At 29.7% G+C, this 23,685-nt stretch overlaps 6 protein-coding genes across 10 annotated transcripts; 2 read left to right on the forward strand and 4 right to left on the reverse strand.

The window, feature by feature from the left end:
* The first annotated feature begins 201 nt into the window (after positions 1 to 201).
* Positions 202 to 1,085, forward strand: LOC124429328 (ATP synthase subunit g, mitochondrial). Its single transcript, XM_046974467.1, has 2 exons — positions 202 to 383; positions 738 to 1,085. Exons 1-2 carry the CDS (start codon positions 344 to 346, stop codon positions 995 to 997), a joined length of 300 nt encoding a protein of 99 aa, XP_046830423.1. The 5' UTR covers positions 202 to 343; the 3' UTR covers positions 998 to 1,085.
* LOC124429313 (probable methyltransferase TARBP1) lies at positions 972 to 6,448 on the reverse strand. Of its 3 annotated transcripts, none has more exons than XM_046974434.1 (10): positions 3,722 to 6,448; positions 3,413 to 3,654; positions 3,099 to 3,315; positions 2,854 to 3,006; positions 2,620 to 2,784; positions 2,356 to 2,544; positions 2,088 to 2,259; positions 1,688 to 2,013; positions 1,487 to 1,623; positions 972 to 1,426 (listed from the first exon to the last, which is right to left on the reverse strand). In XM_046974434.1, the coding sequence occupies exons 1-10, from the start codon at positions 6,446 to 6,448 to the stop codon at positions 1,276 to 1,278; spliced, it is 4,479 nt and encodes a 1,492-aa protein (XP_046830390.1). In that variant the 3' UTR covers positions 972 to 1,275. The 3 variants fall into 3 exon arrangements, with proteins under 3 accessions (XP_046830390.1, XP_046830389.1, XP_046830391.1); XM_046974433.1 differs by having other exon boundaries at positions 2,082 to 2,259; XM_046974435.1 differs by lacking the exons at positions 972 to 1,426; positions 1,487 to 1,623; positions 2,088 to 2,259 and having other exon boundaries at positions 1,754 to 2,013.
* A 57-nt stretch (positions 6,449 to 6,505) lies between these two features.
* LOC124429322 (probable tRNA(His) guanylyltransferase) lies at positions 6,506 to 8,794 on the forward strand. Of its 2 annotated transcripts, XM_046974459.1 has the most exons (4): positions 6,506 to 7,260; positions 7,382 to 7,626; positions 7,718 to 7,978; positions 8,061 to 8,794. In XM_046974459.1, the coding sequence occupies exons 1-4, from the start codon at positions 6,906 to 6,908 to the stop codon at positions 8,112 to 8,114; spliced, it is 915 nt and encodes a 304-aa protein (XP_046830415.1). In that variant the 5' UTR covers positions 6,506 to 6,905; the 3' UTR covers positions 8,115 to 8,794. The 2 variants fall into 2 exon arrangements, with proteins under 2 accessions (XP_046830415.1, XP_046830414.1); XM_046974458.1 differs by having other exon boundaries at positions 6,509 to 7,260; positions 7,718 to 8,794.
* Positions 8,795 to 8,974: 180 nt separating this feature from the next.
* Positions 8,975 to 10,796, reverse strand: LOC124429323 (V-type proton ATPase subunit d). Its single transcript, XM_046974460.1, has 6 exons — positions 10,546 to 10,796; positions 10,020 to 10,370; positions 9,755 to 9,912; positions 9,490 to 9,666; positions 9,283 to 9,360; positions 8,975 to 9,189 (listed from the first exon to the last, which is right to left on the reverse strand). Exons 1-6 carry the CDS (start codon positions 10,664 to 10,666, stop codon positions 9,028 to 9,030), a joined length of 1,047 nt encoding a protein of 348 aa, XP_046830416.1. The 5' UTR covers positions 10,667 to 10,796; the 3' UTR covers positions 8,975 to 9,027.
* Positions 10,797 to 11,250: 454 nt separating this feature from the next.
* Positions 11,251 to 13,658, reverse strand: LOC124429324 (tubulin-specific chaperone C). 2 transcript variants are annotated; one of them, XM_046974463.1, is made up of 3 exons: positions 13,404 to 13,658; positions 12,762 to 12,826; positions 11,251 to 12,644 (listed from the first exon to the last, which is right to left on the reverse strand). In XM_046974463.1, exon 3 carries the CDS (start codon positions 12,468 to 12,470, stop codon positions 11,442 to 11,444), a length of 1,029 nt encoding a protein of 342 aa, XP_046830419.1. In that variant the 5' UTR covers positions 12,471 to 12,644; positions 12,762 to 12,826; positions 13,404 to 13,658; the 3' UTR covers positions 11,251 to 11,441. The 2 variants fall into 2 exon arrangements, with proteins under 2 accessions (XP_046830419.1, XP_046830417.1); XM_046974461.1 differs by having other exon boundaries at positions 12,762 to 12,997.
* Positions 13,659 to 17,292: 3,634 nt separating this feature from the next.
* Positions 17,293 to 22,501, reverse strand: LOC124429316 (WD repeat-containing protein 26). The gene is made up of 11 exons (XM_046974445.1): positions 22,072 to 22,501; positions 21,379 to 21,615; positions 20,699 to 20,858; positions 20,441 to 20,611; positions 20,058 to 20,231; positions 19,742 to 19,927; positions 19,394 to 19,660; positions 19,119 to 19,264; positions 18,819 to 19,027; positions 18,443 to 18,637; positions 17,293 to 18,317 (listed from the first exon to the last, which is right to left on the reverse strand). The coding sequence occupies exons 1-11, from the start codon at positions 22,083 to 22,085 to the stop codon at positions 18,262 to 18,264; spliced, it is 1,815 nt and encodes a 604-aa protein (XP_046830401.1). The 5' UTR covers positions 22,086 to 22,501; the 3' UTR covers positions 17,293 to 18,261.
* Positions 22,502 to 23,685: the final 1,184 nt, after the last annotated feature.

Below are 23,685 nucleotides of genomic sequence, written 5' to 3' on the forward strand. Positions count from 1 at the left end.
TTTATAGCCGATTCGATTCGATAATTATAAAAACCAATAGAAACTCGATTAGCTTAACAGCCAATCATATTTAATATTGAAACTAGCCAATTACGTATGATTATTTTAATATCTTCTAAGCAATGGGTAGTTCTCTGTTCATTTCTATAAATGAAAATCGACTATAAAGATCAAAAACTTATAGCGGTCATTACATTTACGAAGGTAAGATTTCGATTTAAAATTGCGCAGACGCGTCATGGTTATGTGAGAGAAGAAGAAGAAGATTTTGGAAGGAAACGAACAAGAAACGAATTTATAGATTATTGAGTTTCACTTTTGAAGAAGACTGTAAGAAATAAAAATGGCGAATTTATCAGCGAAAGTAACTACGTTAGCAAAAAGTATGTAATGTTTTGGAATAATTATATTACTAAAAAGAATTTGTCCTACACTTACATATTCGGTGCATTATAACTCGACCATTAATTATTATGTAACTGCTAATTGTTGTCAGATTTTGTGAATTTTAAATAGATATATTCTGTAATTTTTGCCTTCTTATAATTTTGCACGATTTCATTTTTGATTATAATAAATAACATAAAATATTTTACATATAAATACAAATGATAAGAGGTTAAGTTATATATTCTTAAACGTTAAAAGTCAAATATTAAAAAGTTACTATTGTTAGTTTTAAATGACGAAACTTAATTGCAGATCAGATATTTTATATTATTATTTATTTTTTATAGCTCTTGTAGAACAAGCAAAGCCCAAACTACAAGTTTTTCAAGCTTATGCCAAAGTGGAATTAGTACCACCGAAACCAACAGAATTACCTGCAGTGAAAAAGGGCATTGCAGATCTTATTAATGCTGCTAAATCTGGTCGTTATAAAGAATTAACTGTGCGCGAGGCTTGGCTCAATACTTTAGTTGCTATAGAAGTATGTTGTTGGTTTTATATAGGTGAATGTATTGGAAAACGTCATATTGTTGGATATAAAGTGTAAGCTGCAACTAATTTACCTATATTTAGATAATTATGTATAGATGGTGAACCACATCATAAATATATGATAATGCAAGAGATACTTTGAATAATGCATTTTATTTATTAAGTTTAACATAATATAAATTTATTTATTATATTGTTATTTTATTTATCTATATAATATTTATTTTGTTCTTATACAATAATTGTTGCAAGACTTACACTATTCCAGTAATATATAATCTTAAAAAAAAAAAAAAAAGAAAAAAAAAGAAAAAGAATTTATAATCATGAGTATCAAACAAATATGTGTTGTTTTGCATATTGCCATATACATATTGCTCCAGTAACATGAACATTTAATGAACGTATGATGCCAACTTGAGGTACTTCCACGCAAACATCAAAAAGGGGTATCAAATTAGCTGGTATACCACTCTTTTCATTTCTGTAAGATTTTTTTTATCAGTTACATAGAATTCTACATGATAATTTTATTGATACTTACCCTAAAACAAGTATTGTCTTCTTTTTAAATTTCATATTCAAAAGATTTATGCTATTAGCAGTTTGTTCAACTCCTACCAAATCCCAACCCATATCTTTTTTTTCTAGGAGATATTCACATAGTTGATAAGGCTTTACCTATTATTTTACATGAAATTTAATTTTATAAAGAATATATGCATGAATATTTTCAAATAAATACCTCTGTAATATTTATCCATTTATCGGAAGACACACTGAGATTTTGAAATTCTTTCTCTTTCGTATATTGTAAATTTCCAATAATTAATTCATTAGCACCAAATATTTCACATGTTCTTGCAAGACCTCCTAGATTTGCAGGACGATCAATTAGAGATGCAACAATTATAATACTTTCATCTATGATATTAGATACAGTATTTTGAAGTGACATTATCCCAATGCTATTTTCAATTGAATTAACTGACTTAACAGGTGTAATTTTCTTTTGTATATTACACAGTCCATCATCATCCATTTCATTGAAATGTGATGTTTCCTTATTACCTACAAAACATTTTTTATTTCTTTTTTACAATGAATGTCAGAACATTTATATAACTACTTTAACTTACACGGACCAGATTTTATCAAGTGCATACATATTTTAGATTCGGCTAATTTTTTATTTAAATTTTGCAAACATAAAGGATGATTAATAGTCTCTGTAAAATTTAAATCATGAAATAAATGAGATGTAATCCACTCATCTGCATCCATGGCAGACAATCTTGGAATCTCAAAATAGATAGTCTAAAAATATTATAAGCATTTGAATACAACAAAATTAATAATAGATCAGATATAATATTAAAAAGAATATAATACATTTTTAATATAATTGATTACCTGCAAACTATAATCCTCTATTGGATGAAAAACAGAAAAATAAAAATCATCCTGTACTTTTAATGAATTTTTCATTAAATTTCCCTGTTGTAAACTTTTAAGTGCTGCATTATATAATCCTGCATATTCTAATATGATATCATCAAAATTTGAGCATTTTAATAATTCGTATAACTTTACCAAAATCACCTATTTTGAGATAATAAAAAAAAGCTTCATAATTTCTTATACCTCAGTTTTATAATCCTAATATGTTTGACTTACCTGATTGTATAAACGCATATTGTAATTTTGGCCTAAACAACAGCATGCAATATATGGCATGGCCTGTCTAAGAAAATCACATTGAGTTTGACCAGAAAGAAGTAGAGCTACATGATATATCACACTTGCAATTGAACTTGTACATCCAGGACGTTTCAAGAGACTCTGTATATAAATTGAGATAGTTAATGATAACAAGTTTTATATAGATCTTTTGATATTACTTTAGAGTACCTCTTCAAAGAAATTCCATAATTTATTATGTAAATTTGGATATTTTACAAAAATCCTAATTAATAACCACTCTTGCATTAGACGTATACTATGTTGATTACTTTCTAATAGAATTAAATTACATAATATTTCTTGAAGGGATGAAATACTTTCCTATAAAAAAAATATGATTACTTGTTTCCTTAGTCTGGTATACAGACAATTGTCTCAAAAATGATCTTGTAAAATTTTCTATTTTTCATTACCATATTAAGTAATGGTTCTAACACCAATAATATTTGTATGAGTCTATGCTTAACTCTATGCAAATGAGAATCTTTAAAATATCTTTTATTTTTATTTTTTTCCAATTCTGCAAGAACAGAATGCAAAAATATAGATGCATATTCAGGTTTTTTGGTAATTATTTTGTGAAGTAATATTGTAGCTTGTGCCCTCACAATTGCATCATTATTATAATCACTACAAACAAAACAAAAAAATAATATATTTTAATATAGCGAATTATTAATATAATAAAGCCTAAAATTTTTTTTATTGATTTAGTACATAACCTTACGTGATTGACAAATGAAGTTTATAGAAGTCTTGCAAATTTTTTTCAATATATAAACATATTTGATTCTCAATCTTTTTATCTCGTCTAATAGCATAACCATGAAGAAGGCATGCTAATAATAATTTGTCAAAATTTATTTTATTATATAATATATTGTTTATATCTAATGTTTCCATGTGAATTAACAATATTCTTTTTAGATTTGGTATATTGTCACTTTCTTGAATCAATTGAGTTAGAAACTAAAATACAATTTAAGTATAAGGATATAATAAATCAAAAATAATATTTTAATATATTATTTCTTACTGGATTTATAATTATTACAATATTTGGTAAATTCAGAAACTTAGAATTTACTATAATTGCAACAAGATTTTTAACTGCTACCGAGAAAATAGCATCTTTTTTGTTTAAAAATGTAATTCTCCAGCATAATTGAACAGTTGATGTAAAATTTTCTATATCTTCTGAACTTTGTAGCCCATTTTTTTCGATAATTGTTTTTAGTATTATCGCTACTGTTGGTATTATCTTAATACCTTCCAGTTGAAGCAAATTTGATATAATGTCATACCATTCTATTTTCCACAATTCCATTGAAAATTGTTGAAGATAATTATAGATTAATTTTGTCATGAGAAAATAATAATGTGACATAATCTTTCCTTTTTCATTTTCTGTGTAACAACATTCATTGTTAAGTACTTGAAATTTGTGCATATTTGCTATGCAGAATTCATACGTTTCTTTTGAACATAATGCAAGATTTGTGCTTTGGCATAGAAGTAAAACGTGTAAGATAGATAAATATTCAGTACCTTGTACAGAATTTATGTTTACAAGTAATGGTTTTTGTAAATTTTCTGCATACATGCACATTGCTTCTTTTGAAAACAATAAATCTCTATTATTGAAAAACGTTGTAATAATATTTAAAAATTTATCCAAATCTTCATAACATAGTGTCATCGTTGCTTTTCTTAAATTTTTTATTATAACTCTCATAGCAGTGTCACCATACGAAAACAACATTTGTGTGATATTATTACAATTTCCCATAATATTGACCTTTAGTAAATATGACATTAATTCAAGTATCTTAATATTTGAGTAAAGATTAGAATATGGTCTCATATCAGATCCTATCAATGAATCTAAGCAAGTTTTTATTGCTTGTATAGCAGGACATGATTTGGAATAAAATATTAATTTTGCATCATATAGGAGAAAAATCATGAGTGCGAATGTATCAATATTTATTTCAAATTGATTTTTCAGAAGGTATTTTTCTGAGATATGAGAAATAAAATTTGCAGCATTACATTTTGTTATTACTTTAGGTAACCATTTGATAATGATTTCCCAGGTATTTGAACCTCTTCTCAAAACTTCCTCCGAAGGAAAAGTAGATAGAACATTTGCAAGTAATTCTAAATCGTTTACTGCAATTGAAGAATAAGAAATCATTTTTATAATATTAATATGAGATGCAATCCTTAAAATGGGTGAATGCATATTCAAATTTAATGATATCAATCTCTGAATAGCATTTAAATCATTGTCTTCCAATTCAATATAATGTTGATTCTCTTCAAAAACGGTATAAAGAATATGTGTCACATAAAACATTGCTACAGGACCCCATTTAATTTGACTAATATGATACAAAAATTTCTTTAAAATAAATTTATTTTTATGTCTGGTTATGCGGGATAGTAATCCTGTAAGTTCCTTTATTATTTCTGATTCATTATTATCAGATTCTATTTCATACAAAAAAGTGTTATTTAACATATTTACAAAAAAACCAAGAAACTGTTCATCACACATAATTACATCCATGTTGCAAATATTTAATAATCCAAGCTTGACTATATTATTATTCTCATGCTGCAATATTCTTTTAAAAATACAACCTAACCATATAATATTAAAGCAATTGCCACATACTTCATTACTTTTTATCAACCCAGGTAAATGAGTTAAAGCAGGCAATATCAAATGTTTTTGTTTTTCTTCCAATGCTTCTAACACCAAAAAAAATTTTTCCTTATTACTTTTTACATTTTTAGGGCAAGTATTGCAAATAAAAGGAGTCAATGTATTTTTTTTTAGATGCGAATTTTCAAACTTTATCTCACTCATAAAATCAATCGTTTTCTTCATTAGAAACAATGCCCACTTTCGATACTGTTGAACAGAAGATTCTAATCCCTTTGAGATTATCGACCAAAATCTATCTTTACAGTATAGATCATAATATAGATCACAAAGAGAATCTTTTTCTAAAGAAAAATAATGTTCAGCAAGTATATTGATCGTGGCAAGTAAATCTTCAAGATCTTTCAATTCATTTAAGAAAAGATTCCAGATGGGAAAAACTACTTTTCTTTTTTCAAATGTACGATTGATTTTTGGTATAATTGATGCTAATGATCTCCATTGTATATCATCTTTTGTAGTTATTAAACATTTTATATCTTCTATGTATAAGGGAATAAATTCTTCATACTCCTCCTGTTTTCCGTTTTTAAAAAGATAACACTGCAGATGCAATGTATCCAGAAAGCACTCTAGTACTTTCATATACAGCTCTCTTGTGTCATTGCTATTATTAAGATTAGAATTTCTAAACTTTCTGAGATTTTCTAATTTTATTTTAATAGATTGCATATCACAATACAAGACCATTTGTAACAGCAAAATATCGTAAATAAACAATATCTCTGACATGTTACGCCATTGGTTTTGAGGAAATAAAACATTTTCAATGTTTTGAAAAGAAAAATCTTCTAAATTTTTATATGCACATATATTATTAGAATGAAATCTGAATTGATATTCGTAGCATAATATTGTATGAAAAGTTTGTAGTTTCTTTATATCCAAAGTATTTTTGATAATTTCATTATTATAGAATTGAACTAAACGATGTAAATAAAGAAATGGATCGTCTTTAAACGAAGCATCAATAATTTCCAATATGGATATATCGTTTGTAGAAAATTCCATATACTTTTTATGCAAATCCATATTGAGTTTAGAATATTGAGCGCGTAATAATAATTATAGAGAGCTGTAGGAAAGATGAGCGTCGTAATTAACGGAAACGTAGGAACATATCAGAAGGAAAAAAAAATGTAAAATTTGTTTCGATTATAAAATAAGTGCAATGCAAACGTGTTTACATTGACCTTTATTTTTCGATGGATTTATTTACTTAACCAATAAAAGTGCACGTGGATATGTCACATGCAGTTGATGTTGATAGAGAGCTTTTGCACGTCAACGTACGAGATACAGTGTTTTCTTTAATTGAAATAAAAATCTATTAAATGTGTTAAGTTACGACACACGAATGCTGTTGACGAATTTTCAATCACAGTGAATCCGGTTAACCGAATGAGCGAGCGAATGATCTTAAGCGCGTACAATCGAAGAAAGTGAAGGAGAAGCGGTGCTTCTATCCCGGTGCAACGGTTCGAAACGAATGAAGAGAAGTGGCTTCTTGAAAATCATTAGCTGGAGCAAACAAGTGGCCATATCCCGGCGCATAAGTTTGACAGCAATGGCGAAAAGTAAATTTGAATATGTTAAAGAATTCGAACGTGACGATAATTGCTTGCCAAATTGTTGGATTGTGGTTAGAATAGATGGAAGAAATTTTTCGAAATTTACCGACGCGCACCAATTTGCTAAGCCGAATGATGTCGCCGCTTTGGAGTTGATGAATCGTGCTGCTATTACTGTTATGGAAGATTTCAAAGAAATAATATTAGGTTTTGGACAAAGTGATGAATATTCCTTTGTCTTTCGTAAAGACACACAACTTTATAAACGCAGAGGTATGTTGTACGCGATCAATTTATTCGGTTATAAAGGGGCTTTTTTTTTTATAAGTAAACAATTTTATGACTTTCTTAATAATTCCCGTTCGTCTGTAACACCTAATATTTGATTTTTCAGCATCCAAACTCATGTCCAATGTCAATTCTTTATTTGCTTCCTCCTACGTGTATCATTGGCCTCGATTTTTCAGAGGTAGAGATCTTTACTATCCGCCATCCTTTGATGCTCGTGTTGTCTTATATCCAACTGATAAAAATTTAAGAGATTATTTGGCCTGGCGTCAGGCAGATGTTCATGTGAATAATTTATATAACACATGTTTCTGGAATCTTGTCCTTAAGGGAAAATTAACCCCAAGCCAGGTATAATTCCAATATTTTCAATTATTATTTAATGAAACATATTATGTTCCATCCTATATTATTTAATTTAATCCATATCTATATATTTTAGGCAGAAGACAAACTTAGAGGTACTTTGGCTTCGCACAAAAATGAATTGCTTTTTCAAGAATTTGGAATAAATTATAACAATGAGCCCGCTATATTTCGGAAAGGCACTACACTTTTACGTAAATTGGTGCCAGATGGTACAGGACGATTAAAACCTGCTGTTGTGCCGCTAGTAGATGATATCATTGGTGACCGTTTTTGGAAAGAAAATCCAGAAGTAATCGGTCTGAAAAGTTTAGCAACTTATCAACCGCCAAATATGGTTAATAATGCTATTAAAAATACAATTTGTACATCAGTGCCTCTTTCTCCTGGTACTCTTAAACACATTAATAATGTTACAGTACCTCCCGTCGTATGTAATACAAATTCAAAGAATGAGGAAACAAATGTTATAAGAAGTAGAGAAATGGATGGTGATCGAATGCAATGTGAAAGTGACCAAATTATTAGAAAATAAGTTGTGTTTTCAATTTTTCTATGACAAAATAACTAAACTAAAAATAATATTATTTAAATCATGTGCTATCCATTCTTCGATCGTGCAAAAGTGAATTTTGTTATAAAAATGAACAACATATTGCATGCATTGATAATGGGTATGGATGCGAACATATCTTTTGCTCTTTACATCAAACATTGTTGACAATGTTACATTGTTACAAGCATTGTGGATATAGCTGAAAACAGAATCATGAAACTTTTGCAAACTTTCAGTGGATAAAATTAGCTCATAGATTACTCAAAAAATGAACTGTTTACAGTTACACATTTTTAAATTTATTTCTTGATAACATGTTATTAATCGACTTCAATATGTACAGGTACATACAGACATAAACATTTGTATTATATCATGTAGAATGTAGGTACCTTTATTTTTTATTAATATTATTATAATTATTACATACTACATAATGATATAAAGCATAACATGGAATAATACTATATGCCACAATGAGTTACACTGCATATTGCAATAAAATACACTATGTACACAATGTCATCCACATCATTTCCATTTATATGAAAATTTTGGTGATTTTGGAAGAAAATACATGAAACAATTTAGACAATACATCTTAAACAATGCATCAGTATTACTTTTTTTTTTCTTGGCAGTTTTTTGTACATTATTCTTTATTTTCTACACAGCAATGGGTAACTTTTTCTCTTCTTATATATGTTCATACATATTAAATATTTAAATACAACAGGAGCAGGATAGAAAGAAATTCATTGTTGTATAACATTAATATATAAGTGATTTCTGGTAAATTATGTAATTGATTTAAACAAAACAAGATACAATTAAAATATCGGAATGTAATTGTCAATTTTAGCACGGTGCTTTTGTGCAACGCATTCAGCTATCCAGACAATATTACGACATTCTTGTTCTTTAAGTTTTAAATAACTGTAGAATACTCCAAAATGGAATTGTTGAAGAAATGCATGAACATTTAAACGAACCTATAATATACAACATTAATATATATAAAAAAGATTCATAGAATTAAACAATAAAATATATTAAATTTATTTCAAGTCGATAGTAAAACTTACTTCATGTTCAAAGAATTTATCTTCCAGAGTTTTGTCACCAGGATTATTACCTGCTCCTTCAAATAAAGCACTATATTCCTGTATGATTTATACAAATTCAATATTATGTTACATAAATTTAAAATATTGAATAATATTGAATAAATGCAACCATATTCATGATAACACAATGCCAATTTGCAATGGCAAAAAATTATTTTCTCTTACAGCATAATATTCAGCTACAGCTTTAACTTGTTCATAGTCATCAGCTCTTGCTAATGCAGCCAATCCATCTGGATTCAAACGCCCGCAACGTGGATATAATTTTGCACGATCATCTTTACCCAATTCAGTTCCAAATGAATTAATGGTTATAATAATTGCCCTTCTATCAGCTTCAAACTATAATTATAATTTATACTCTATATTATTGATATTATTTTATATATTATGGGATTGTAATTATATTACAGTTATACAGATTTCTTACAGCAAGTATTTCACACATAGTATCGGCAGTAGTACCACCAATATCTTTGCAGAATTTATAGAAAGCTTCTAGGTAAGCTTTATAAAGTGTGTTACGAATAATTTCAATATTCATTTCATCTAAATCTTGTTCAGATATACAATCCACAAAGAAAGGCGCTGTAAATGATAAAATCGATATATAAAGTTAATAGGTCCTATTATCAAAATTTCAATATACAAAATTAAAAAAAAGAATAAAAGAAAAAAACAAAGAATGGTATTACCTAATGGTGTGTCTACTAGAACAGCATTGTATAATTCAGCTGGTGTAGCAGCTACATGAATAGCTTCCATTTGTTCAAAACTACCAAGAGGATGGCACTTTGGAATTAATTCAGAAATAGGTCTTTGATGTAAAGTACCAGTAATTAATAATATAATATTGTCAATCATGTAACTATATGTGATAAAATCAAGAAATTGTGCCAATGGTTCAACAGAATGATTGCGCATGTGTTGAAATTCCACAACTAATTTTTCCCTCAACTTGTCATCTATGACACTCACAGAAAGGGGCGATGGTTCATTTGCTAAAAAGCTTCCATAATCTGTACCAGCCAGATGTAGCTTTAAATCTGTAAATATTCATTGAAAAAGATAATGTGTATATATACATATATATGATTGATATATACGAAATTTAATATCTATTAAGTACAACAAAATTTAGTTGACTCTTCTAGAAAAGCAACTATCCAACTGTGTAGCTGACTCTTCCTTATGATTTATTAAGAAATATAATTGCTTTACCTTCGAGTGTCTCGCATTGAACTAAATTGAGATAATCGCTTTGTTGAAGTATTCCACATTTGAAACCACGGCAAAGCCCTTCTAAATATCCACCATCTATATTAAACATACAACCCTTCATTTTGATATTTTTTTTTTTTTTTTTAAGAAAAATATGTATGTCACTTTAAGTCTACAAATTGTCAAGATTAAAACTTGAACGCCCAGACTCGCCCTTCTTGGTTGGCGATCATATGACTGGATATCAGGGGGGCCAAACTTATATACGAAAGTAAAAGTTTCGTTTATTTTCATTGCCGATAGATGCGCTAATGATAGTATTCTATTCTGCCATCTGGCGACGAAACCTTACACGAGGTTCACAGGATTCATTAAAATTTGAAATCATATATTAAACATTAATCTGAATTGCAAAGATAATATTCTTGTATATAACATCAAGTTAATTACTTTCACTTTCTACTCAGTACGAGAAATATATATATATATATATATATTTATTTTCATACTATATTATATTTTTTATACTATATTATTATTTATAAAAGGTAACAGTGTCAAAGGATATATTACATACATATTAGTTAATAATAATACTATAAAAAATATATATATCTATTATTCTGATTAAATAAATGTCACTGAATTAAAATGATATTCATACTAAGATATGAAACAATATATTAGTCATTTATATGCACATAGTATGGAGCCAGTAATTTTATTAAATACGTAAGTATATAAAACACTTACATAGTTTTACATTCTGGTGAAAAAAGTAAGATATATGCATAAATAATTTATCTTGATGGATCAACTAATTCTTAATCTAAAGAAGAGTAAACACCTGCCTATAGAACAGTAAATATTAAGCTTTGAATGACATCATATTTATATTAATCCCAATTTTTTATACGTAATTCAGGTTCAAGAATAGACCAGTTTGGCGAATGTTTCTCACTTGATAACCAATTGAAGTCATCTATACAATTCCAATTATTTATTTTTGGATCGAGACCGGCTAAATTAAAATGATTCATTTGATCTTCATAAGACCAATTGTAAGGTGCTACTCTTATATTTGTACAATCTTCTATAATTGCTCTGCTAGTAACATGGAGGTATATAGTGCAATCTGTAGATGAATGTAATCGAAATTGTTGACATGCAAAAGCAAATACACATTCAACACAGTCGTGAGCAAATACGGACGATGTCACTGGTCCGACTAAGATAGTACATTGTTTCAAATTTATCATATGTAGTGTACTAGGTGTGCCATATATTCTTACTGTACATCGAGTTAGATCGGAAAGAAGAATATCATTCTTATTTACGTTTTCAGCATCCAGAACCAACTGTTCATCAGACTTTCCTACCAATATACACGCATTTTCCCCATATTTATTAAATGTTTTGTTATTTTGTTTTACCGAACCATTCACAATACCTTCTGATATCTTGAGATCTTTTAATCCATCCGTTACATCATACGTTTTTTCTGGGGGTTTTTTTACAACTCTTCTATTTTTAAATCCAAACTTTTTCTTAGGTAAAAGTTGCATTTCTAATTCTGACGCTTCATTTTCAAGTAATTGTAAGTTTTCCTGTGCTCTTCTAATATCATATACTTTTAGATACATTTTTGACTGAGACAAATAATTTTTAAGCATCAGAATTTCTTTACTTATTTTGTCAAAAGCAACCGAAAGAACAGATGGCGGTGCGCTAGATGCCTCAACTAACATATCTTTAATTTTTTTACACGATGAGTAAAATGTATCCTTAAAATAACTACTTTGTTCAGATTCCACAGCAAGGGATTGTCGTTCTTCTTTCCGTCTTTCAATGATGTTCTTTCGTTCACGATCTCTTTTATTGATACGTTCTGGCAAGCTGCCTTCGAGGAAATTAGTACTCTCCATCTTATTATTATCTGAATGCTATTTGTTGGTATTGTTTATAGTATCTTCAAATAGCACAGAGACAGATTTCATAAATTTCTCTTCGCTTGATTTCTTTATTTTTCTCAATTGTTTCAGTACTTTATTTTTATCTTCTGTGGTAGATTTTTTAGGTGAAATCTCATAAGCAAGAATCTACAAATGTATAATATAATAAATATATTATAGGAATATTCTTGGATCAATAATTATTTACTTTTTAAAGAAAAATATTCAATCGTACTCATTGCAAGATATATTAATGTACATTACCTCTTCTAATTCACGTTGACTTATTGATAGGGTTTGTATTAGATAATATCCTAAACCTCCACCACCTATTAACAGTAACATAGATTTGAAGAACGCCATGAATACTAAATCTTAATTTTGTTCCCATTTCATCGTGTCAGCTGTTCTGATTGAATTATCATTTGATACTTTTTCATATATATAATAATAACCATTTAACAAAGATGGCAAGTTTTGGCGCATATAAAACCTGAAATCTAAAAGATAAAAAAAAAGAAAAGAAAATGTGCAAGCATATCGCATATCTATTGTTCTAATTAAAAAAATATACGATAAATGTTTCAAGAAACGTATACTTATATTATCGTGCCATTTAATAATGTTAAAATCAAAATATTCACCAGGGAAAATACATTAAACTTTTAAAGTGGCTTGAGGAAACTATAGGAGGAAAAAATTTATCAATGTACATTGACTATATCGATTTCGTGAAGTTATTTAATGTTCGTCGTCATAAAAAAAAAAAAAAAAAAGAAAAAAAAAGAAGCAAGAAATATCAGGTATAAATTCATGACATGTCATATATGAAAGGAAAATATCGTTAAAGGCAATAACCTGAACTTAACATCGGATTCACAAAACAAGAATAAGTCACTTACTTACCTTGCGATCTACTCATACAACTCCAAAATATTAATGAACTACCAAAGAGGATACTCTCAAACAAAACAATTGATTTGGCAACTTTAATTTTATCAAAGCTACGTCGTTTTGGTGTTCTGTAAAGCATACTAAAAAGGAATGCGATTTCCTAAAGAGGAAATCATCAATACCATGGTGAATAAGAGACAAAATCTTGAGTCGTCTCAATACGAACCTATAGGAAGGGATATAGAATAATAATAATAATAGCTATTCACTAACCGGCTCACCCACGTCTCGATTCTAGATACACTTTCGAGATATTGAAAGATACACTTTCGAGATATTGAAAGATACACTTTCGAGATATTGAAAGATACACTTTCGAGATATTGAAAACTCGCTATCCTATCGATATATATGTTTCTACGTTCGATACTTGATTCACGCGGTGAATTTAATTAATACGTTACATTACTTTATTTCTATCCATTTTCACATTACCGAGGATAAGTTAAAAATCCATATAAATGGATTAAAATGTTAATATCTAATCCGTGGATATCATAAATTATACTTTCCATACGTATATGTATTGTTATATCGTACATTGTTTCTTAACGATACATCAAATATAGCACTGTTAATTTCGGTAAGTTCTATAATCGTCTTTTATCATCTACGCATTATATTTTTATCTTTTATTTACTTACGTCGATACAATGAATAATGCATTTTAACGACTACGTTTAATATTTTTTTGCGAGAAACACATTTGTAGAAAAAGGAATATTCGTTTTCGCATAAAATTCCTATCAATTAACTTGATCCTTATAGTCCAAATTTCTACTAATTTTATTTAAAAGTATATATATATATACGAATAATATTTTACGATATCAATTATAATCGATTTTTCTTTCTTTTTTTTTTTTTTTTTTTTTTTTTTTGAATAGCACTCGACGACATTATTATCTATTTATTAATCTTTGTTTATTAATCGAACAAATTAGCAGAAAATAGAATTATTCTTGGCATAAAAAAATATTTATTACGATATTAGATGTTATATTTTGACTATGATTTTATATCAAACACAAAATTACAATATGTTAATAATGTTTCCTTTCTTTCATGGTATAATTTGAGTTATAATTTTAAATTAAACTATTGTCTTGAAAATATTTAATTTATGTTCATTTGATTTAACATTTGAGTCGAGTGATATTCAAACGTTACTGACTTATATCTCATATTACGCGAAACTTCAAAAATTTTATAGTTTATTTGTTATAATGTACAGTGCAAATAATGTTGCTCTGGCCCTGTTAGGCCATGTCATTAGAGACAGCTGTATTAATCTTTGTATTTACAGGTAAATGTGTACACATACACATACACACATACACACACGCGCGCGACATACATATATATATATATATGTATATATATATGTATGTATAATACATTTAAAATTTACCTGCATTTAAAATATAATCTATTTTTATATATATATATATATTTCATATGTTATGGAATATATGAAATAAGTTATGCCTCATAACACATGAAATAAGTTACATTATGAAGGCTAATTATTATTCTAACATAATGTACATTAAAACAGAATAGTTAAATTATTGTTATAAGAAAGCAGGAACGCCCAACAAATTGTGAATTTGGAATTTTATATAATTTATAGTTAGAAAAATAACTTCATACTCTTAAAGCAATTCTATCTTACATTCGTGTAATATAAAACACTCTACAATATGCATCTATTATTTCTAACAAAATTACAAATCAAAAGAAGTACATAGTAACTGTAGAATTTGTTTTGATTAATTCACTACATTTTATTTTTAAAGTAAGAGGCCTTTTCAACATATAAAAATCTCATATATTAGAAGGATTCAAAATCTACAAAAATTATATATGTATCTTTTTTCTTTTTTTTTTCTTTCTTTTTCTTCTTTTTTTTTTTTTTTTTTTTTGGATATTCATTAATAAATCATGTAATAGTTTTAGAACAATGCATACATCTTGTATATGGGACATGGTAATAAGAGTACTAACAGCTTTTGATTGGTTCCAATGGATGTGTTTTTTATATACATTATTGTAATAATGCATACATAATAATCTATAATAATGGCTATTAGTACTCTTTTAGAGTTAAGTACACGTGAAATAATTATGATAATAATATTTTTATAAATGAAAACAAAATTTTCTCTCAATAAGAGTCATTGTTGCACATCAATGTTTTGTTTTTTTTCTTCTTTTTTTTTTTTTCTTTATATAATAAAACAGTATACATTTATTACTTTATTTACATATCAGATAACAAACTAAAATGTAACTCTTGCTTAAAAATTGACAAAAAAGAGAATAACATAATCGAAAAATACTAAATATCATTCGTTTCCTTATCGTTGATTTATTTCATCACATAATAATATTAAACATCATAGTATACTTTTTTTATTTTGTTGTAGAAAAAAAAAAACTATATTGAGAAAGTTAAACAATTGACAGTATATTTAAACATTAATAACTATTAATTGCTTTGAAAACATATTGCATTAAATATAGTTATGTATAAAACTTCTTCTGTTACAAAATAAAAAGCTGAAAAATTATAGATAGTAATAGATTAATGATTCATACTTTGGAAGTATATAACTGAATGAAATTTATATATTAAACAGAGATGTCTGTAGAGATAATAATATTTTCAATTATCAAATAATAATGGCATTAATTTTTCTCAGTATTTTATCTATTATGAATATTAAATCGTAAAGCAAACATGTAGTATATCTTCTATATACAAGTTACTTCTCTCTACAATCTTCATTATTGCTTTTTATAATATCGTGAGGAAAAGTACAAAAGACAGACCATGTACAGATGGTTTGCTATTGATATAATAATCTATTTAAAGTTATACATATTAGGCTGCATATGAAGAAGCCATTGTAAAACATCACGTGAATGCTTAAGTTAAATCGAAAGGTTACTTATAAATGAGTGGAACTTTTGTACAATTTTATAGACATTATACTTCATCATAATGTAAACTGTATGAAACGTATCATATATGCTATTATAAATTATGATAAAGTGCTGGAAATATTTAGTTAGTTTATAAAGTGCTAAGGCACCAGAGGTAAATGCAAATGATAATCGTGATTAATATATTTTTCTAATAGTACTATATGGGAGCATCAACTACAGATATTTCTTTTGTATTTTTTTTCTTTCTTTCTTTCTTTTGTTTGTTTTTTTTTTTTTTTTTTTTTTTTTTTTTTTTTTATATTTATATATATAATATTTACTATGAAAGTAAGCACTTTTATACATACACTTCAGGATGATTAGATCTTTTCACTTTCTGTGTGCAAAATTAAATTTCTTTGTCTTTTTTTTCTTGCATTTTGTTTAAGTAGCATGTATATTATAGTAAAGTATGTTAGCAATCTTTTTTTGCATGCAAAGCAAAGTTAACATGCAAAGGGACATTATGAGCAGCATTTACAGATAGATATTTAAAGTTTGGATACTCATTGAAATATCTTCTGCTTTATGCTTATATCACTTTTTAACAGATATCAAATTCATTGATATTAATACCTTATTATAGAAAAATAAAGATTTTAACAATTCGTCCCATAACTGCCATTAAAAATTCTTACTGATTAGATACATTTAATGTGGATTAAAAGTTGGGATTTTTTTTCGCTTTTTTTTTTTCAATACAGCATTTTTTCTTTTTCTTTTTCTTTTTTTTTTTTTTTTTTTTTTTAAATATTAAAACCAAATGGTATGTTTATAAAAATGATTTTTATAGGATATGAGGTCATGCATAAAATGTTTATCGTGCCTTGGATATATTTAATGCATTAAATTGAAATTTGAATCGAGTTTTTATTTTGAAAATGTGGCAGTTAAAAGACAAACATACAAACATAATTATACATTGTTTACTTATACACTCGATTTTGTGTATTAAAATTATAGAGATAAACTTGTAAAATTTTTCATCTTTGCACTCCAAGTTCCTTCTATTAAACAAAATTATAATTATAAAACCTGTATTTATTTGTTTTTTTATTGCATGGCAATATACAAAGTTCGAAATTCTTTTCTCTTATTTTCTGTGTTCACTATATTTAATCATCTAGTAACCTTTCAAGATTAACAGCATATCACATGAAGCATTCTCGTTCGATATAAGACGTCAAGTTCGGTTTGTATGCTAGAAACATAGATCTTGTCTTTTCCACTGATGAAATATAAAACGAGTTAGAGATTCACTACACGTACGACTGTTATTTACAATGTGTTTTATTAGCATGATTAAACAGATTTCACATAATCCTTGTCAAAACAGTGTGACCAAATGGTTGCCCTCTTCGTAATTTCTTTATTCATGCATATAAACCTTCACCCTTACACTAATTCTAAGACGGAATTTCTTTAGTTTCTATACTGCCATAACATATTATATTTATTTTTTATTATGCTCCTCTCTTTTTATTTTCAAGTATTACCTCGTATGAATAAATCACACAGCTCAATGTGAGATATAGTGAGACGGATTATATATTATATAAAATCCGTAAATCAACCAAAAAGAAACGTACACATAAGTTCCCAAATTTTTACATATCTGATTAGCATTTTATTAGTTAGCAGTTTATTGCTAACGTCCATATCCCCCATTTACCTCCACATTTAATTGATGGTCTATAAATTGATGATAGTGAGGCACAGAGGGATAATTGCGATGGGCAGGAAAAAGTCAGCATGACATTCAGTAAAACAGTCTTTTGAACACCATGAAGTCATGGGAATTTTGATGTGCTGTAATTCGCTACGATACCATTTCGTGCCAGCCACTGCTATTTGAGGATGCACTTTCTACCGATGCTACAATATAACGACAATAACTCGTATGTGATGAAATAATATAAGATCTTAAAGTAAAGGAAAATATCAAGTTGAAGTATATACACATTAATTGTGTCTATAGAATAAATCTGTATAAAGCTTACCAGTCTTATCATTATCAGCTTTTTCGGGAGAGGAAGACCTTGGTCCCCATATCCTAACTGTACAATCATCAGATACAGAAGCCATCATTTGATGATAAACAGGATTCCACGAAACACAATTAACCGTTCGACTGTGCCCTGTTAAAGTCGCTATGGGGAGCTCTCGCTTGATATGCCATACGTACACTTTATTGTCTATAATAATAATAATAAAAAAAAAAAAAAAAATAAAAAAATAAAAAAATAAAAAAATAAAAAAAAAATAAAAAAAAAAATAAAAAAAATAATAGTAATAATAATATTGCGAAATGTTTTGTGCAAAGATACATTTGTACATTAATTTGGAGAAACAATAGGATCAATTTACTCAACATACCTTCACTACCAGATGCGATAAAATCTTGATTGATACCTCCAAAACAGCTATGAATTGTAAAATGTCCTTGGGTAACACCTTGAAAACGCCTTACTAAACAACGATCTTGTAAATCCCATAAATGTACACCCTGATTAGCCACATTAAGTAAAGCAAGTCTATCCGCTTTGTTTACACTAAAGGACATGACAGGATGATCCTCTTGTAATCTATACACAATTAAAGAAAAGAATATCATTTATATTAAATTGTAACCATAATGAGAAAATTAATGAAAAAAAATAGATTCATTCGACGTACATTGTAAAATCACATAATTCGTCAAAATTATATCCTCGAATTCGATGATGAGAATCAGCTGCTAAAACAGTTTTTCCATCGCTTCTACACCATAAGCACTTAACTCTAACGCCTTCCCATGAATCTGAGACATTACCATCCATATCCTGTATTGATATAATAAAGATCTTATAGAAACAGTGTAATGACAAAAGACAATATTAAACAACTAAATTCAGTGGTTTACATTTTTTTTTTTTTTTTTTTTTGGATATCTTTATTAAATTGTAACTTACACATTGATAGAACTGACCACGAAGTCCTCCAGCAACAAATTTATTTGAATCTCGATGCCAGGCACAGGCTGTCAGAGAATCATCGGTACTTTGCGTTAATTTAACACGTAATTCACAGTCAGGCGTATCCACGCACCAAAGCCATAATTCAGGACAATCTTCAGGACCACAAGCAATAAGATGGCTACTGTCTGGACTCCAAGCTATAAGCGCAACGCCATATGTATGTCCTTCCAACGTTTTCCTGTGCGTTACTCTTAAGGTTTCCTATAGATGGATCACGAAGTATAACATTATAATAAGCTTTTTCAAATTTTAGAGCTTATTTATTAATTGTATAACTCTTACCGGATCGACATCCCAAATAATCACAGTCATATCTTTAGAACCTGTGGCTAATTTAAGACCATCAGGAGAGAATTTGCAATACCAAACTTCGTCGCAATGATCATTCAGCAATTGTACAGTATGGCACGGAAATTGTTCTTTGCTACAACTGTGGTCCACAAGCAGCGACACATTTTCCAAACTTGTCTAATTTATGGCGATAAAAAACATAAAACAGAAAATGAGTATACATAAGTATACATAAGAAAGAAAATGCAAAGTAAGAAATAAATAAGTAAATAAATACATTCCAGTAAATTCTATTACTTTAAAATACCTGCATATGCGTTACATGGTATGTGCACTGCTGATTTTGCATTTCCACTGCTTGACAAAGCAATGAATGAAGCCGACGTGGTGGCAGCATAATGGAAGGTGGAAGATACCTCTGCAATCTATCCATAAGTGCTGCTCTGGAAGCTGAACCTTTACCATCCCAGCCTGCACGTGTCTGTCAACAAGTGTCTATTTGCTAATGATCAAATTTTCAGTTGCATGTTAGTTTTGTGAATTTTCTACATATGTATTCAAACTCGCATTCTCAAAGAATTTGCTATTTAGAATATGCTCACTATTATGGAGAATGTAAAAATAACAATGTGTTAAAATAACAATTTTAATTCGTATAATGGACATGATTTAATGATTTAAGTGGAGTACCTGTAATTCATCACGTCCGCTACACATCATAAATGCTGACAATTGATGAACACGGCCCGTATTGTGGCCCAGGGGTGTCAATTCATTGCGTAAAACCTGTAAAGCTTCTAGTACTAAGCCTTCCTCCAAATATTCCAGATACTTTTGCTCTAAGAGTAGGAATTTCATTTCCTATAAACACGAATCAAGATGTAATATAATATTGAATAAGAAATTAGATGATTATACAAAAAAAAATTTTGATAATAAGATCTTTACCACCAAGCTCTGACTTGCACCATTTAAAAAGGACTTCAATTCATTAAGGTCATGGTCTGCTTTGTTCCAATCTCCATCCATAACATGCTGTCTAAACTTTGCAGCTGCCGGATGGTCCAACCGACAGCCTGATTCTTGCATAAGTAGATCTGCTGTGCGGCTGAAGAAAACAAAAAAAAAAATTTTTGTATGTTTGTTTATTATTACTAACAAATTGTAAGTTATATTAGAAATAAAATTATAAAGAATTCACGCAAATGTATCAACATGAAAGATATATTACAGTTAAAAGTTCAAACAAAGGACAAGAAATTTGAACAGGAATTTTAAAGAAAAACTTATATTTTGCTAGAAATTTATTTCATATAGATAGTACCAACAGATTCATTCGGAGCAACATCATTACGAAGTAAATATAACTAGCAGATACTAGTGACTATATTTCATGATTCTAAAAATAACTTTCTCTTGCCAAGTAGCATGTATGGTAGAATAGTTCTCTTGATAAATGCTCACAAAGGAAACAAAAGAAACGTCAAAATAAATTCAAATCTATGCAATAATATTGAAAATAATAAATTATTTCTTAGAGGATTGAACAATCAAGATTAAAGTGAATGTTCAGAGAAGGTTTTTCCATATGAAAATACAATGAATTATTAGAAAGAAACAATACGTACTCTAGTCCAACAGTTTTCAAATGTTGCCCGATGAGTCTCACAATGTCCTGATTAGTTTTGTCCATTATTTTTGGAGGTCCTAAACTTGGATTAGTTTCCCCATTCACACCATTGATGTCATTATCGGATTCCGGTATCACATTGCCATTAGCGTGTGGTCCCCCAGTGTCAGCCGTAGCTCCGTTCTGTTGCAGCCCAGAAGAAACTCCACCGTTTGAGGCCTGCTGCTGCATTACGCTGTTATGCACACGGAAATGTTACCGTGGTTGCAATACTTGTCCGGAATACTAACGCATATGCGTACTAAGCGTAACATTTTTATCTTGACATGTAATATCTTCTCTCTCTATCTTTTTGTTTTCTATTTTTGATATATTTATTTACTTTTTTTTGTTTTTTTTTTTTTTTTTTGTTTTTTGTGCGATTAAATTTGAAAACCGTATAAGTTTGCATTAAAGAGAGAGAGAATCAATAAGAATTCGACGGAAGAATTTGGATAAATAAGAAAACCGCTCGGGGATACAGCGCATACGAAAGGAATCCGACGTCGATACGTCTTGAGATTCTGGAAGGAAGAAGATACACGTGAGAGGGTCGTTGAGTGAACGTACGAAGAGGGGTATGTCCTCTCCGTGTTTCCGACTACGCGTCCGCGAACTGTGTCTGGCAAATAAAGAACCTGCGTTGCGTTACCGATAGTTCTCCATCTCTGGATTGGAGTGGTGCTCGTCCGCTGGTCTTAGAGTAGCCGGGAGAGAACTACGGGACCTTTTGCGCGGTGGCGGAGCGAGTCCACCGTCGTCCGACTCGCCGCTCGAGGCCAGGCTTATGCGCGTACCGCCCCGTTTTTCACACGATTATTGTCCCTCTCGAGTTCGTTGGTGGGGCTGTGGCTGGGGCTGAAGCACGCACGCAGCCACGATTACGTTGCACGGGAAAGTTCTTCTCGCCTCCCTCCTTTTTTTTATTTCCTCCTTACGTTTAGAAAATCCACACGCGCGCTTACTTCTTTCTTTACCTACGAACAACGTTCCCCGTACAAAGCAAATAAATCCACGAAAAAACAGGATTCTTGTATGCCTGCCAATACGGATGATACGAACAATGACTGCTACACAGCTGATACTTGTTTAGATCGTCGTTTACGTCACACTATGGCCTTCTTCGCAGATAGCCTAACGTACTCTCCTGCCCCCTATCGTTCGTTCATACAAATTCTTCTTCTCTGAAATTGATGTTGAATTTGGCCGTATCTCTCATAGGATGTCGCCACTGATCTCGCATCTTGGGAAAGCTAAAAAACCGATCTAAGGGAGGTTAGTTTTCTGTGACGAGTAAAGCGCGCAATTCATTTCATATCCGTCGAACGATAACGAATTATAACTAATTATAATACCTGAATATAAAACCGGAGACGCGTTTTTGGTATTACGTTATGCGTTTGTTATTATATTACGTTCTCGCATTCTTTAGCTTCGATATAGAACAAATCTTATTTAGCTACGCGAATTTTTCACAAACAGGTTATAAACGTTTGAAATCAATGTTACGTAGAATTTTGAATATACAATGTTCATTACAATTAAGGGACGAAAAAAGACACGTTAGGAGATTCGCGAAAGAAAAATACGCGGTTTGATTCGAAAGATGAATCGGCTGAGATCGGGCATTCGAGCGGTGCTTGTTCGGTGTTCCGAACGGAGAACCGAGTCGAGCAGGACGTACGCCGGTAACCGGCAGTCGTTCGCCGGCCTCCGTGGCGTACACATCTTTGTCGTTTATTACTTTTAATTCGCGTATCGTTCTTTTCCTCTCGTTATTACTTTGATTTTCTCACCTATATCTCTCTTCCTCTTTCTCGCGTTAATACGGTCTCTTTATAGTCTTGTCCTTTTATCACAATTTATTTTTCTACGTGTATACGCGCATTGCGCCTAATAATCACGCGCAATTTTTTTTTGCGAAGAAAAAAGGCAAAGGCAGCCGATCCGCCCACGCCGTAGGTATTTCTTTTCACAGACAGAGAGAAAGAAAGAAAGAAAGAGAGAGAGAGAGAGAGAGAGAGAGAGAGAGAGAGAGAGAGAGGGAGACAGACAGACAGACAGACAGAGACGCAGATAGACAGAAAGAGAGAAAGAGAGATAGACAGAAAAAAAGAAAAAAAAGAACAAGTTTTATTGGATAACATACGTTCCATTAATGCGAACGTCGCCGCGTAGCGCATTTTTCGTTCGCTTGGTACACCACGTACGTGCGAGCGCGCGCGCGCGCGCGCGCCCACGACACTCCAGTGGCATGATCGAAGAA

Source organism: Vespa crabro, chromosome 15 (assembly GCF_910589235.1).
Source record: "Vespa crabro chromosome 15, iyVesCrab1.2, whole genome shotgun sequence".
Taxonomy (NCBI): domain Eukaryota; kingdom Metazoa; phylum Arthropoda; class Insecta; order Hymenoptera; family Vespidae; genus Vespa; species Vespa crabro.

Coding starts and splice junctions, on each gene's coding strand:
- LOC124429323 (XM_046974460.1), bottom strand. CDS start 10,666: ATGAAGGGTTGTATGTTTAATATAGATGGTGGATATTTAGAAGGGCTT. Junction 10,371..10,545: donor TCAATGCGAGACACTCGAAG/GTAAAGCAATTA, acceptor GAATATTTACAG/ATTTAAAGCTACATCTGGCT. Junction 9,667..9,754: donor CTATGTGTGAAATACTTGCT/GTAAGAAATCTG, acceptor TTATAATTATAG/TTTGAAGCTGATAGAAGGGC.
- LOC124429322 (XM_046974458.1), top strand. CDS start 6,906: ATGAAGAGAAGTGGCTTCTTGAAAATCATTAGCTGGAGCAAACAAGTG. Junction 7,261..7,381: donor ACAACTTTATAAACGCAGAG/GTATGTTGTACG, acceptor TTGATTTTTCAG/CATCCAAACTCATGTCCAAT. Junction 7,627..7,717: donor GAAAATTAACCCCAAGCCAG/GTATAATTCCAA, acceptor TATATATTTTAG/GCAGAAGACAAACTTAGAGG.
- LOC124429313 (XM_046974433.1), bottom strand. CDS start 6,448: ATGGATTTGCATAAAAAGTATATGGAATTTTCTACAAACGATATATCC. Junction 2,260..2,355: donor TAGAGGATTATAGTTTGCAG/GTAATCAATTAT, acceptor TAATATTTTTAG/ACTATCTATTTTGAGATTCC. Junction 1,427..1,486: donor AAGACAATACTTGTTTTAGG/GTAAGTATCAAT, acceptor AAAATCTTACAG/AAATGAAAAGAGTGGTATAC.
- LOC124429316 (XM_046974445.1), bottom strand. Junction 20,612..20,698: donor GTGCAAGTCAGAGCTTGGTG/GTAAAGATCTTA, acceptor TCGTGTTTATAG/GAAATGAAATTCCTACTCTT. Junction 18,318..18,442: donor AGCTGATAATGATAAGACTG/GTAAGCTTTATA, acceptor GTTATATTGTAG/CATCGGTAGAAAGTGCATCC.
- LOC124429324 (XM_046974463.1), bottom strand. CDS start 12,470: ATGGAGAGTACTAATTTCCTCGAAGGCAGCTTGCCAGAACGTATCAAT.
- LOC124429328 (XM_046974467.1), top strand. CDS start 344: ATGGCGAATTTATCAGCGAAAGTAACTACGTTAGCAAAAA. Junction 384..737: donor AGTAACTACGTTAGCAAAAA/GTATGTAATGTT, acceptor TATTTTTTATAG/CTCTTGTAGAACAAGCAAAG.